A 12,964-nucleotide genomic window follows, 5' to 3' on the forward strand; every position below is an offset into this window, starting at 1 on the left:
CCTTCCCAGACAAGGTTTAGGATCTCCCTTTGCACTTTTCGCAGGGCTTCCTCCCGGATCGTCACTGGCAGCGCATGCGCGTAGTATAGCGGCCGTGGGGTCAGGTTCATCTTTATTGCTGTAATTCGGCCAAACCAGGAGATTTCTTGTTTCTCCCACCGGTTGATGTCAGTTTTTAAGTTTCTGAAGAGCGCCGGGAAGTTTGTCTTATACAGCTTCTCAGTTTTAATGGGTATCTGGACTCCCAAGTAGCTAATACTGCTTCTTGTCCAAGGGATCCCGAACTCCTTCTCGAGATTGGATTTCGACTTACTTGGAATATTGATGCCCAGTGCTACTGATTTGGATATGTTTATAGTGAATCCTGAGGCCGCCTTGAATTCTTCGAGAGTTCGCCATAGGGCTCTTATTGAATCTGCCGGACGGGTGAGTGTGAGGAGCACATCATCTGCGTATAGGGCGATTTTGTAGGTTTCACTTTTGTGCGTGAGGCTGTGTATTGCTGGATTTCGGCGGACCCTGTCCGCAAATGGTTACATTGATAGGGGAAAGATGAGCGGGGAGAGTGGGCATCCTTGCCTCGTGCCCCGGGTTATGTGTATGCTGCCGGATTTGGCCCCATTGAGGCGTAGGCTCGTAGAGGGACTTTGATAGATGGCTAGGACCCATTTCCTAAAGTTTGGGCCGAAGCCAAATGCCATAAGATTTCCTCCACATAGCCCCAGTCGAGCGTATAGAATGCCTTATGCGCATCTAAGGAGAGGACTGCTAGCCTTGAGCTCAATCTGTTTGCTGTCTCTATGATGTTGATGGTTCTGCCGATGTTGTCTTGGGTGCCTCGTCCTGGGATGAAGCCTGCTTGTTCTAGGTGAATTATTTGTCTCATTTTATTTCACTTTGCAATTCATATTTGCTGTGGGCTTGTTTGCCTGAATTACAACAATACATGTATAATTTCATTATGTTGCTTTAACTCAGTGGTCTTCAAACTTTTTTGGCCAGGGCCCCCCTGAGCAAAATTTGGGCAGGTCGGGACCCCCCAGAAATGCCAAATGGACAGTATATATTGCGCGCCGTCACCTGCTCCCATCAAAGTCGCTGGGCTCCCTCATCCCACTCCTACCCAGTCGCTGGTCTCTCCCCACCCCATCACACACCCAGGGCTCTCCCCACTCTGCTCCCATCCCTATCCCATGGTTCCCGCCCATTGTGCTCCCACCATAGTCCCTCGGTTCCCCCATCCCGTTCCCAACACAGTCTGAGGGCCAGTGGCGGCTGGTGAATCTTTTTTAAGTGGAGGGGCATTAAGGGGAGGTTCGGGGGGGTTTCCCCCTGTGAATTTTTTTTTAAATAATAGGTTTGAATTTACACAGCCTTGAGACCGACCAAGTAGGTTGAAACACGTGTCGGCTGTTTCCAAATAAACAAGATTTGGATACATATAAACACATGTTATCGTTTCTATCCCATTTTGGATTCTGATATTCAGTCATTTATTGATTGATTTAGATATATTTTTTTAACCAAGCACGATTATAGTCTTGTGACATTCTTCGTGACATTTGTATTTCTTCGGAACCACAGTGGGGGTTCTCAGTCATCAAGATTTTCGCATGCTGGTGATAGAACACACAATTTTCAGTCTGAAAAATGGCGCACAGTTTATTGTATCTTACCCACTGCTGGTCTTTGAATTCTATGCTGGTAAGAAGCCTGCAATATCTGGTCTGCTCTCTTCTCTGCAATGAGTGCTTAACACAGTGAGCTATCCTCTGAAACATCGGGACACTCAAATGTATCAATATGTATTACATCTTTGGCTATTGCACATGCTCAATATAATCCCTACAGAAAGGTGAGAATGATACAGGTGTTGTGCCACGCAAACTATGTATACCACAGTCAACATAGCATTACAGGATGAAAAGAGCAGAACAAAATGTACTTGTCAACAACAGACAGAAAATAGGTTTAGCCTTAGCAGCATACCATAGAAAATCTTGATGCGTGATACTTAAATTTGTTCACTTGGGAAACTGCCTTTTTTTTTTACTAATGCTCATTCTTGGGGACCCTCCAAGTTGGGGGCCCAGGGCAAGTGCCCCTTTTGCCCTCCCATGAAGACGTCTCTGGAGGCTGGCCAAGGTGCCTTTGAGTTGTGGGTGGAGGAGGCAGTCTATGGCTATCCATGGTCCCTCCAAGGTTGCAACCTGTGCCCTCTTGTTGGAGCTCCATTCTGACTCCCCCGTAGTGCGGAGGTTCAGTGCCTTTGGGGTCCATTGGCGCACATTGTCAATGTGCAAATAACCAGACACTAGGTAAAAGTCTAAACAATGTTTATCAGGACATACCTCTGTCATGCTGGCGTGACTGTCACTGTCTACATCCAAAGCACTATTAGGCTAAGGTCTCATGAGACCTCAAGGTCTTCTCATGAGACATTGTCTGCAAGGCCTTGTGGGGTCTGGGGCCTAAATACCTCCAACTCTCTCTTTGTAAATACCTTTGTACTCAAGCGCTTCGCTCCTCCACCTCCAACTCCCTGAGGGACAGTCACTTCTCCAAGCAACGAGTTGGTGGTAGATCTCTTTCTTCGGCTGGGGCCTCCCTCTGGAACAGCCTCCCTGCCTCTCTGAAACTTGAGGTGAACCATCTCCGCTTCCGGAAGCACCTCAAGACCTTCCTCTTTTCTTCTGCCTTGTCTCTTCCTCTCCCCTGCTAATTTCCTTTCAGAAACTGCACTGGTCACCTGGCTACCCTCTGATGTCGGGCCCAGGTCCCTGTCTGCCCAGTTGCACACCCGCACTGCCTCCCGGCAACCCTTGCACTTGGGTCTGTATCTGAAACCCTATAGTCCCCCTAACTGCACTTTGGACACCTGCTGTCTACACGTACACGTGCAACTGCCACCCATTGGCCGCACTTCTTGTTATTGTTTGATCCCATGTACAACACTTCCCCCTCACCTTTCCCCTCACACTTTTCCCCTCCCCTCTCCCCTGCACTTGCCCGATCTCAATGTCATGCCACTTGGCCTAGTAAGATGGTTGTCTCCGTCCTCCCTCTGTCCTCCTCTCTTGCCTCATTGCCTTGAAACACTTGTGTATAAGCGCGTTATAAATGCCATATCATATCATATCAGAGAGCCAAATCTGTACTCTATAATTAAGGGAGTACCGTTGTCAAGTTTGAGCTTTTGCCTCTGACACAGGGTCAGGTTTCACTTCTTAAGTTTGAACTCCTTCAGATGTCATACATTAATTACCATTAAATTGGGTAATAATGGCAGATGGTACTATAGTGCTTAGAAGCACGAGACTTCCATCATGATGTGCTATATGAAAGCATGTTATTATTAGCGCAACGAATGTCTAATAAAGAACATCACGGTTTCCACGTTATCCTGACGCATATTATCATAACCTTTTTAATAGTCAGAATGTCAAATGTGCGTCATCATCTCATACATTGGGCTAAGTGGAACACGCTGTTATGAAACGAAACAAAGCCGGCCTAACGTACACAATTCTAGAAACCTTGCGGCCTGTGACCGTTTCTCCTGGGGGACCCATAATGGGAACAACCTGTCGGATTCCTCCATTACTAATGCCAAGAGCAAGCATTCAACTTCCTGCTTCTCTTCTTGGGCTAGAAAACACGTCCGGCAATAATTTCATTTCAAAGGGCCTTCTCCTCTGCAAATATTGTTAAGTGTATTAAATTGGCTTTTAGGCGACACCACTTCAGAGACTATTCACCTAGTGATTTTTTTGTCCACTTTTGTGTGACTGTTTTAATGGCGTATAGTTGTTAGGATGGGTTGAACCGAAAATCAGCAACTGCGTGAGTAACTGTGCAAGATGTGAAAGGACACGTTTGAAGATATTCCCCGAATGTATTTTATTTATTGTATGTATATTGTTTTTTTTTAATAACGATACCTGTGTTCGGTTTCTAAATGCGGATCCGGGATTCGAACCTCTGTTGCATGCTTTAAGAGACGGGCCCAAGAGAGGGCCCAAGACATCAGAGTACATTATTAGAAAGGTCGGAGCTTGGAAGAGGTTCCGTGTCAGGTGTCAGTAGCTGATCTAGTATTTTTTTTCTTTTGCATTATTGTATTTGTAGTTCTACACACGACAGATTGATGCGCCACTCACTCGTAGAATGGGACGTTGGGGGATAAGGAAGACCGGAATCCCGTTGGATTCAGTGAGCGCTGTAAATATACTTAGTATTTTGACCCTTCTATGTTTCTTTTTGTTTGTTTATAAAGTCTTCTGAAGTATGAAAGGAGTTGTGCTCTGCCGCTCACCAACAGTGCACCTACCATGCCGGGTCTAGAGATGATTGTAAGGGCAATTGTGATGAAGCCCTGACATGGCGTTTTTATAGCTACTGGTAACACTGCTTTTTCAGACAAGTACTCGACGGGCTGACTCAAAGGAAGGCTAGAAAACTCCAACAAAATGGCAGGTCTCGATGAAGGGCAACGTAAGTAGTATTTCATTTTCTCAACAATGCCTGGTTATTGTTCGTTTGTTGTTAAAATGTCATCCATGGTTACTTTCATTGAATCTTTCACACTATAGGGTGGGACAACAGACATCTTCAAAAATCTATGTATACGTCTGTCATAAGTATATGATATATAAGTGTATTTTATATATGTGCCTGTCTGTCTGCCCTCCAAATCCTTTAATGCTCGAACTACCCGGACCTGTTGTGGGAAAAAAGAGCCTCTCAGAAACATTTTGCCCATCCATCATCATTCAAGGCAAAGCCAAGGAGTGCAGCGTAAAAACGCCTAGACATCAAAACGTGGTTGGGGAGCACCACATATTTTTGTAGAAAAAAAATAGAATGAAAGGATGCCTGAACGTTTTAATGAATGCAACTTTTTTTAGGGCATAGTAACAGTTCAATGGTCACTGCATAGGCACGCAGAGGTTGACCGAGAAATCTCGAACAACTGTTGCCCTTCCACCCTTGCCCTTTGGTCAATATTTGCGCATTGCCTGGCTCACACACTTCCCAACCGACAGGCTCCCTTACTTGGGGCCTCCATCTTGTCCTGGCACATTTAGCTCTGATGCTCCTGTTTTACAGTGTGTACTCCGCCGTTATACATGTCTTTCTTGCATGTTGGATAGTATCTTGCGAACTGTGCCTGTTTGTGTCCACCCGAGTTTGCGAACATGTCTCCAGCTGTCTCCCCTACTTGTGGGCCCCCTTTAGTTTAGGTGACCACTTTTTTCATCATGTCTACTGTGGCTGCCCCTATATTTACTATTTCACCATCATCTTCCCCATGATTGTACTTCTAAACTTGCTATGAAAAAATGTAACAGACATACCCTCAAATGTAATATAGGTATGCATAGGTATGATAATGTTGCATCTAGGGAAAAAGTCACTGACATTCGCATTTTTACACATGACCCTATTTCATGACAGTCCCAAAATGTAACCCAACTCTCCACCACTGGGCTCATCAGACGGGGCACCAGATGGCATATGACCCATTGTTCATTTCAGCATGTTAATTTGTTTTTAAATGTATGTAAAAATTGCACTTTTATGGTTTAAGGGCCCACACCAACCGTATGGCCTTTCATTTCTTATACGTTCTCTCTTGAATGCGATTTCAGTTTGATCTAATGATAAAGGCCGCGCAAGACCATTTTTCCACTTGGTTTCTGCCGACCCCCACCCTTCCTTCCTGAAAATCTCATTGTAGATTGTCCAACTTTATTATCAATACGTCAGAGGTTTTTTAGAAAACTGTTGGTTTGGACTAGTCCGTTGGATTCCAATGACATATGGAAATTGATCTTTTCAAGTCCCAGATTGGGAGTAAAGGTAGCAATAGTACATTTTCTTGAAGCAATACTACCTGAGTATGAAATATCGTTCTATTTTGTTTAATCATTGTTAAGTGGAAATTTACTGTATTTAGTATCTTAGGGCTCCTGTATATATTTTCTTTTAACTCTGTCTGTTTCTTTGAATTGTGAAATATAAGGTGTTGTTATTTATTATTGATATGTATTATATGTTATGTTTTTACTTGATTATATATTTGATAAGTTGATTTTATCAACCAGCCAAATAAAGGAAGAAATAAATAAATAAAGGCAAAATACTGAGTCACAATTTAGTAAACAGTGTTCTCATGGGTTTCTCAGTCATGTCATCCAAATATGTCTCAAACCCTAAGCATTGCTTGACCGTCCAATAATACCTCAGTGAAGAAGAGCTGTCCAACAAGCTCAGAATTTCGGTTTCAGTCTTGCTCTGGGGAAGCCCGTCTGATGAGTGATTTAGTGTTACCGTCCATAAGACTAGGCAATTCCCAGCAGTTAATCTGCCTGAGTTTATCACACTCCTTGCACAAACCAAGGCAATGAAGAGCCGCCATTCTGACTCAGTACGTCCACGAGAGCTTCCCTGTATTTAACGAATCTCGTTGTGGGCCAAATCCTGATCCAGAAAAAGGCAGGTCTAGATTTAGAAATTGTTTCAATCCTTGGCATATTTATTCCTAAATAAAGAGGCATGCTCACAGCGCACTGCGGTAATCCCAAGGTGCTCTTTATAAACATATTTTCTATAACTGCAAGTTTGGTACAGTTAGTAGCATCCCAAAGCTCAGCCCCATAAAGAGCAGCCTGCCTGACTGTCGATTTATACGCTTCAAGTATGACGCTACATGATCCTCCCCCAGAGTCCACTTCAAATCTTCCTAGTGCACCATTTCACCTTTGGAGGGTCGCACTTGACTTAGCAACATGGGTGGTCCACTTAGAGTAATCTGTGAGCCTTAGGCCAAGGTAACCATACCTGTAAACTGGGTCAATTACCTGTCCATCCAGGGCTAATCTCATCCCCATTTTCCTTTTCGCCCTCTATTCCCTAAACACCAGTGTCTTGGTTTTTTGCACATTTATTGACAAACCATTTACAATGCAGAAATGTAACAAAATTCCAAATGGCTGTTTAAGCCGAGCAGGTGTAAGAACAATAAAACAGCATCCACTGCAAATAGCAAGATTGGATAGCTATCACTAGCACTTTTGGTGCGTCAGTGGGAATGTTGAGACAATCTTGAATAACCCCATTTATGAACAAACAAAAAAGCTTGGTGTCCGGTACGCACCGCCCATCTGCATGTCTATGACCTTCGTGTTCGACCCATCTAGGTTCCAACAGACCACTGCTTCATTTTTATCATACAGCATTTGCATATCACTCAGTAAAGCCCCAGGAACATTAACATCTGCCAGCACAGTCCACAATCTAGACCTGGGAACCCAGTTGAATGCTGTGCACAGGTCGATGGATACTGTGTAGATATACCTATTCGTTAGGGTAACATATTTATCGAGCATTGTCTTAAGGCGTGCACATTGATCTATGGTGCTAACGGAACTTTGAAAATCTGCCTGCAAATGATGAATAATGGAAGAATGTACTGGGCGTGGTATCCTCGATCCCTAATGTGGTAATTCACCATAAATGTGATCTTATATCACTTCATGCTCGATATCAATGGCAACAATTCTTGTTTTACTCCAAGTTCTTGAGGCCCCCAGCTAACTCTTTATTTGTGGATTTTCAGTTTATGGCAGAATGTGGTACAGTTCCCTGTGTGTATGTGTTTAGGATTTGCATGAGGGAATTATTGGAACAAATTAGTTCATCAGATATGGAATTCAATTTGAATCCAGATTGAGTGAAATTTAAACTATTCCCGGATGACGGGAGGCTGACCATCGAGGCCTTGTCTAATTATTCAGTTTATGAAGAATATGCCAAGTTCCCCAGAAAAAGGAGGGATTTGCCGATATATTTGAAGTGTTTTCCTTGTCATAGGACATAGTATAATATGATTAGAGCATGAGAGTCCTCTTTTTTGTGGGGGGCTTGTGGATGAAGACAAGAACTTGAGGGAACAAACAGATTCAAAACATTCACCATTGATATGATATAAACATTTGGAAACTTAAAAAAGACATCTCAAATTACAAAGAAGAGAAGACATGCCCATACCTGGTACCAGGTTTTTACGAACACATGAACGTGAACCAGGCTAACAAAGGGGGGCAACAAAATATGAGATCCAAAAAATACGTCACCTTCTCTGACACTTCCAACAGCAGTGATTCAGATACGAACAGTGGACCTCCAACTAACAACAGAGGGGGTCAACATCAGAGAGTCCAAACATTTTTTCAGAGGAGAGGAAAACAGGGCAACATGAGACAGCTGGAAAATCATGGAATGCGCACACGACAACGGCAACCCGCTTCACAAAATTGGTAATTCCCATTTTTAACTTGAGCGAACACATCCTCACTCATGATGAGTCTAGCCTCCAAAGCAAAGGGCTGTCGTTTGCACCTACCACCAACATATTTCAAACAGAAATCGAAATTAGAAATTTCTTTGGTATTTTAATACTCAAGTACCTTTTTCGCAATTCTAAGGATGAACACCCTGCTAAGACAAATACATCAGGCCTTAAACCTCCATCCACCTTCACCCCATAGCCTCAATGTTGTCCCTTGAAATACTTGCCTTTGAGAACAAAGTATTAAGAGAAATAGACAATATGTTCAGTACGAAAAACCAGGACATAGATAATAAGGACATAGATAATCGTACGAAAGCTGAAAGACTGCATTAAAAAACCTGAAAGACAATTCATCTTTTGTGATTAAAAACCTGCGGATAAGGGTGGAGGGATAGTACTGTGGGCTACCTCCCTGTACCAAGGAGAAGTGAAAAAACATCTGGAGGACAGCATTTTTATAAAATCTTCGGAGGCAACCCCACCAATAGAACAGCAGAGGAAATTGAAAGCCTTATGAGCCATGCCCTCACTGAAGGTTGGATAGATCAGGACGAAAGGGCTTTCTTACTGAAATACAATCCCACGACACCAGCATTCTATTGTTTGCCTACAATTCACAAAAACGCATCACAACCACCATGTGAACCTATAATCTCTGCAAGTGGCTCAATTCTAGAACCTTTATCCATCAATGCAGATTTATTATGGAGACCTTTCGTGTACAATATCAAATCATATGTGCAAAACACCACATCTATGATAAAGATTATTGAAGAGACACACATCAGTGCTGGGAACATACTTGCCCCATTGGACGTACTAAGCGCTATGCACAGGCATTCCACAAATGGCCTGTCTACAAGTAATGCACACTCACCTTCAGAAAAGACAAGATCTTAAAGTCCCTTCTGACTTTATAACATAGTGCATTAGACTGGCCCTCACTGAAAACTTATTTTTATTTGAAGGCATGTATTACCAACAACACCATGGTATGAGCATGGGGGGGCTACCTTTGCTCCAGTTCTGGCAAACATATATATGGATAACTTTGAACAGAAATCAGTCTATTCACCCATGAATCCTTTTCAAGACCATATAAAAACCTGGCATTGAGATTTAGACTAAGGTGGTCATTCCGAGTTGGGCGGTAAGGGGTTAAAGGCGCCGGTAATGGTGCCGGTGCCGTTAACCCCTTACTGCTCTATTACGAGTCTGCTTGCGGGACCCGCAAAGGGCGCCTGGTAAAACCAGCCCTTAGCGGGTCCCGCTAGCAGACCAGGGAGCTAACAACATGCCTGCTATTAACGGGCCCATTGTTAGCTCCCTCCCCATTCCCATTGAGCCCTATGGGGGCTTGAATGGGAATGGGGATGGGTTCATTGAATGAGGAATTACCGGGTCCTCCAAGGTTGGAATGCCCCGGTAATTCCTCATTCAAGGAACCCGGACCCAGACCCGAGTTTGGAGGCAGCCATGCCAATGACCCACTATGCCTTCATGCTATGGAGTGCAGGCTTGAAAACTCTGGGCCTCTTCCTAACATGGTTGAACACACAAGAGCAATCTACTAAGTACACCATGTCAGTGGACCTAGACAAAATCCCTTTCTTGGATCTTGAGACATATAGATCCACCAAAAACAAACTGGGCGCCAATTTGTTCAGAAAAACAACGGACAAAAACACTTTACTACTTTTTAGTACTTTTCATCCTCAAAGCCTGTGAGAAAATGTACCTTTTTGGCAATTCCCCTGCATTAGACGTAATTGTAGTAAGACGCAAGACTATAACATGAATAGCAAACAATATTAGACTTAAAGACCATGGATATCCATAGCACATGATCAGAAGATCACAATAACGAGCCTGCAACATTAGTAGGCAGACTTGCCTTACTGAACAACTCAAATAACAGGCTGAGAAAATAACAAGTGTGACACCATTTTCCCCTACCAGCCACCACCTGCGTAAAACCATCTTAAAAAATTGGGGGATTTTACACACCGAAGATTTCAAAATTAACAAACCTCGCTTTGCACTCAAAAGAATGCCAAATTTATACAAGACAAGTTGCTGCATATGTATAAGCAACCAAAAGAAAAAGAACTCTCACAAACAACCCTATGGCAACTGCCACCAGTCATATGTCACTTCAAATGCGGAAACTGTTCAGTCTGTAGCCTGACAAAAGATATAAAAGAAGTTAACTTGAAAGGCCAAATGTGGCAGTTAAAATCGTTCACTAATTGTCTCACAAAATGGGCTATATATGGCATTAAATACCCGTGCGGTTTACTGTACATAGGCAAGACCAAAAGGGCTATATGCCCAACAATCTGCGAGCATCGCTCGTGTGTAAAAAAACAGGGTAGCAGACAAACCACCAGTGGCACACTTTAAAGAGGCAAAGCACAGCCATATGGACATATTTTGGTTCATAATCCAAACAATCGAACATCACCTGAGGGGGTGATAGAGACCTTGCTCTGAGAAAACTAGAGCAGAAATGGATCTTTAATTTAGATACTGTGAAGAATGGTCTAAATGTTTCAATTGAGTTGAACCTCTTCATTCATTAATCCATATATTTTTCAATTCCACTGGTCTGACTGGTTTTACCTACCCAGCACCACCATCTGCTATTGCATTGCAATTGGTAATATCAATGTCTTTGATATGTCACTCCCTGGAATATTTCACGTTGTGAAGAATGCAGCACACCATTAGAACTGACCGATCCGTTCTATACACAGTGATATGGAATCCCAGCACCCAATACGGTGCCCCAGTATTGAATAATAGCGGTCTAGCCACTGATGTGATGCTATAAGTCATATGATCTGCCAGGGTAACGCAGACTTCTCAGAATAACTGGGATTAAGCAGCCGAAGATAAAGCTCTGTTTATAAATGTATTTATATCATCTTCAATTCCACTGGTTTGACTATTTTCACCTAATTAGGACCACTATCTGCGATTGAATTGCAATTGGTAATGTCTATGTCTATGGCAGGCCATTCTCTGGAATATTTCAAGTTGAGCAGCATGCAGCATACCATCAGAATGGAGCGATCTGGTCTATACACAGTGAAGTAGAATTCCAACATGGCGTCTGATACGGCGCAATAGCATTGAACAATAGCGGTCTTGCCACTAATGTGATACTATAAGTCACATGATTCACCAGAGTAACGCAGATTCCTCACAATAACTGCAACTAAGCAGCTGAAGGTACACGGAATGCATCGGCCGAGTCTCAAAACTGTAAGTTGATATGCATGATTTATACGAGACGTTGATGCCCCAGTTCTGCAAACTAGGAATAGACTGAACGCCAGCTTGCACTTTCTTTCACAGCATCCACTCGCTGCATGGAACGCGGTACATGTTTCTACACAGCACTGTGAATACCTGCCAGCCCTTAACAGACAGTGCGGTCATATCACGGAACATCCGGATACACCATCTGTTCACAAGACCCAGTATAATAAGGTAATTGTTCATCCACATATACGGTTAAGACGTGGTATTTTATACTAAGAGGAAAAACAAACAATGTTTTGTCCTCTCTACAGATGGACGAACAGCATCTCCCACAGCACTCGCCACTTGTTAGCCAACGAAATGAGAGGCAACAGCACTTTCATTAATACGTTCGACCACCTGCGATGGGGGCAATATAAGACGGCATATGAAACTCAAGGTAAATGGCGCTTTGACATTTTGGTAAACTATTAGCTTTTACACTAAGAAGAAAGGGTAAAATCAATTCCTCCTTCTGTCTTAGATCTGAAATACACGGATAAAACCCTAATGGTCCCATTAAATGACGCAGACATAAATTCAGCTTTACACAGAGCAAAGAAATTGACGGTCAGTAAAACAGGGCAGATCTCAGGCTAGAATAACATCTATAACAAAGGCCGTTTTTAAATATGGTTTTATGTTGGTTTTGCATTTAGTTTCTGGGGAGCCTGAAGCACCCCTATATCCTAGTAACATCTTGGGTCCTGAAGACGTATTCAAAGGAGCACCAAAAAAAGGAATAGATCTATCCATAGTTGTGTTTGCCTTTGATCTAGAAACACAAAACTGTGTTGACACTGATAAGAGAGAGCTATTTCACAATTACTAGTGTCACTAAGTCTCTCACATGTGCTACTAACATCCCATTTAACAAAACTGTTTTTTGAGTAAGACAGGTGACATCACAATTTGTTTTCGAAAGTAACCTGCTTATGTGCATCTCGGACACAATATTGAATCTGTGTATTTTCTCACTTTTTAGTGTTTTAAACTTTGTTTTTGAATAAAATGTGTCAAAACTGTTAATGACCTTGTGATCCTGCTTAGCAATGCAAGTAGTCTTACACTGTACTGACTCTTAGTGCCCACGACCAATGTATGTAAAAGCGGGGTAGCTTCCTGTGGAATCTGTTTGTTCCCTCTTGTCATAGGACAAGACAGGTTTTTTTATGTTTTAAACTCAATCTATTCCACACTAGATATCGAACTAGGCTCTGGCTATGCCCACTCATGGTGTGGGGACCCTACTTAATTGTCGTTTTAGTAAATGTCAAGCTGTCACCGAAATTCTCAAACATT

General features: G+C 42.8%; 1 protein-coding gene across 1 annotated transcript in view; it reads left to right on the top strand.

Annotated features, from left to right (window-relative positions):
- Nucleotides 1-4,403: 4,403 nt before the first annotated feature.
- LOC138511068 (uncharacterized) overlaps nt 4,404-12,964 on the top strand; it is a 3,073,423-nt gene continuing 3,064,862 nt past the window's right edge. The window contains exon 1 of the mRNA XM_069626568.1: nt 4,404-4,494. Within this exon, the coding sequence (XP_069482669.1) occupies nt 4,470-4,494 (25 nt within the window). The 5' untranslated portion in view covers nt 4,404-4,469. The remainder of the gene's footprint in view (nt 4,495-12,964) is intronic.

This window comes from Ambystoma mexicanum, chromosome 6p (assembly GCF_040938575.1).
Source record: "Ambystoma mexicanum isolate Mex_15411 chromosome 6p, UKY_AmexF1_1, whole genome shotgun sequence".
In the NCBI taxonomy this organism is placed as follows: Eukaryota; Metazoa; Chordata; class Amphibia; order Caudata; family Ambystomatidae; genus Ambystoma; species Ambystoma mexicanum.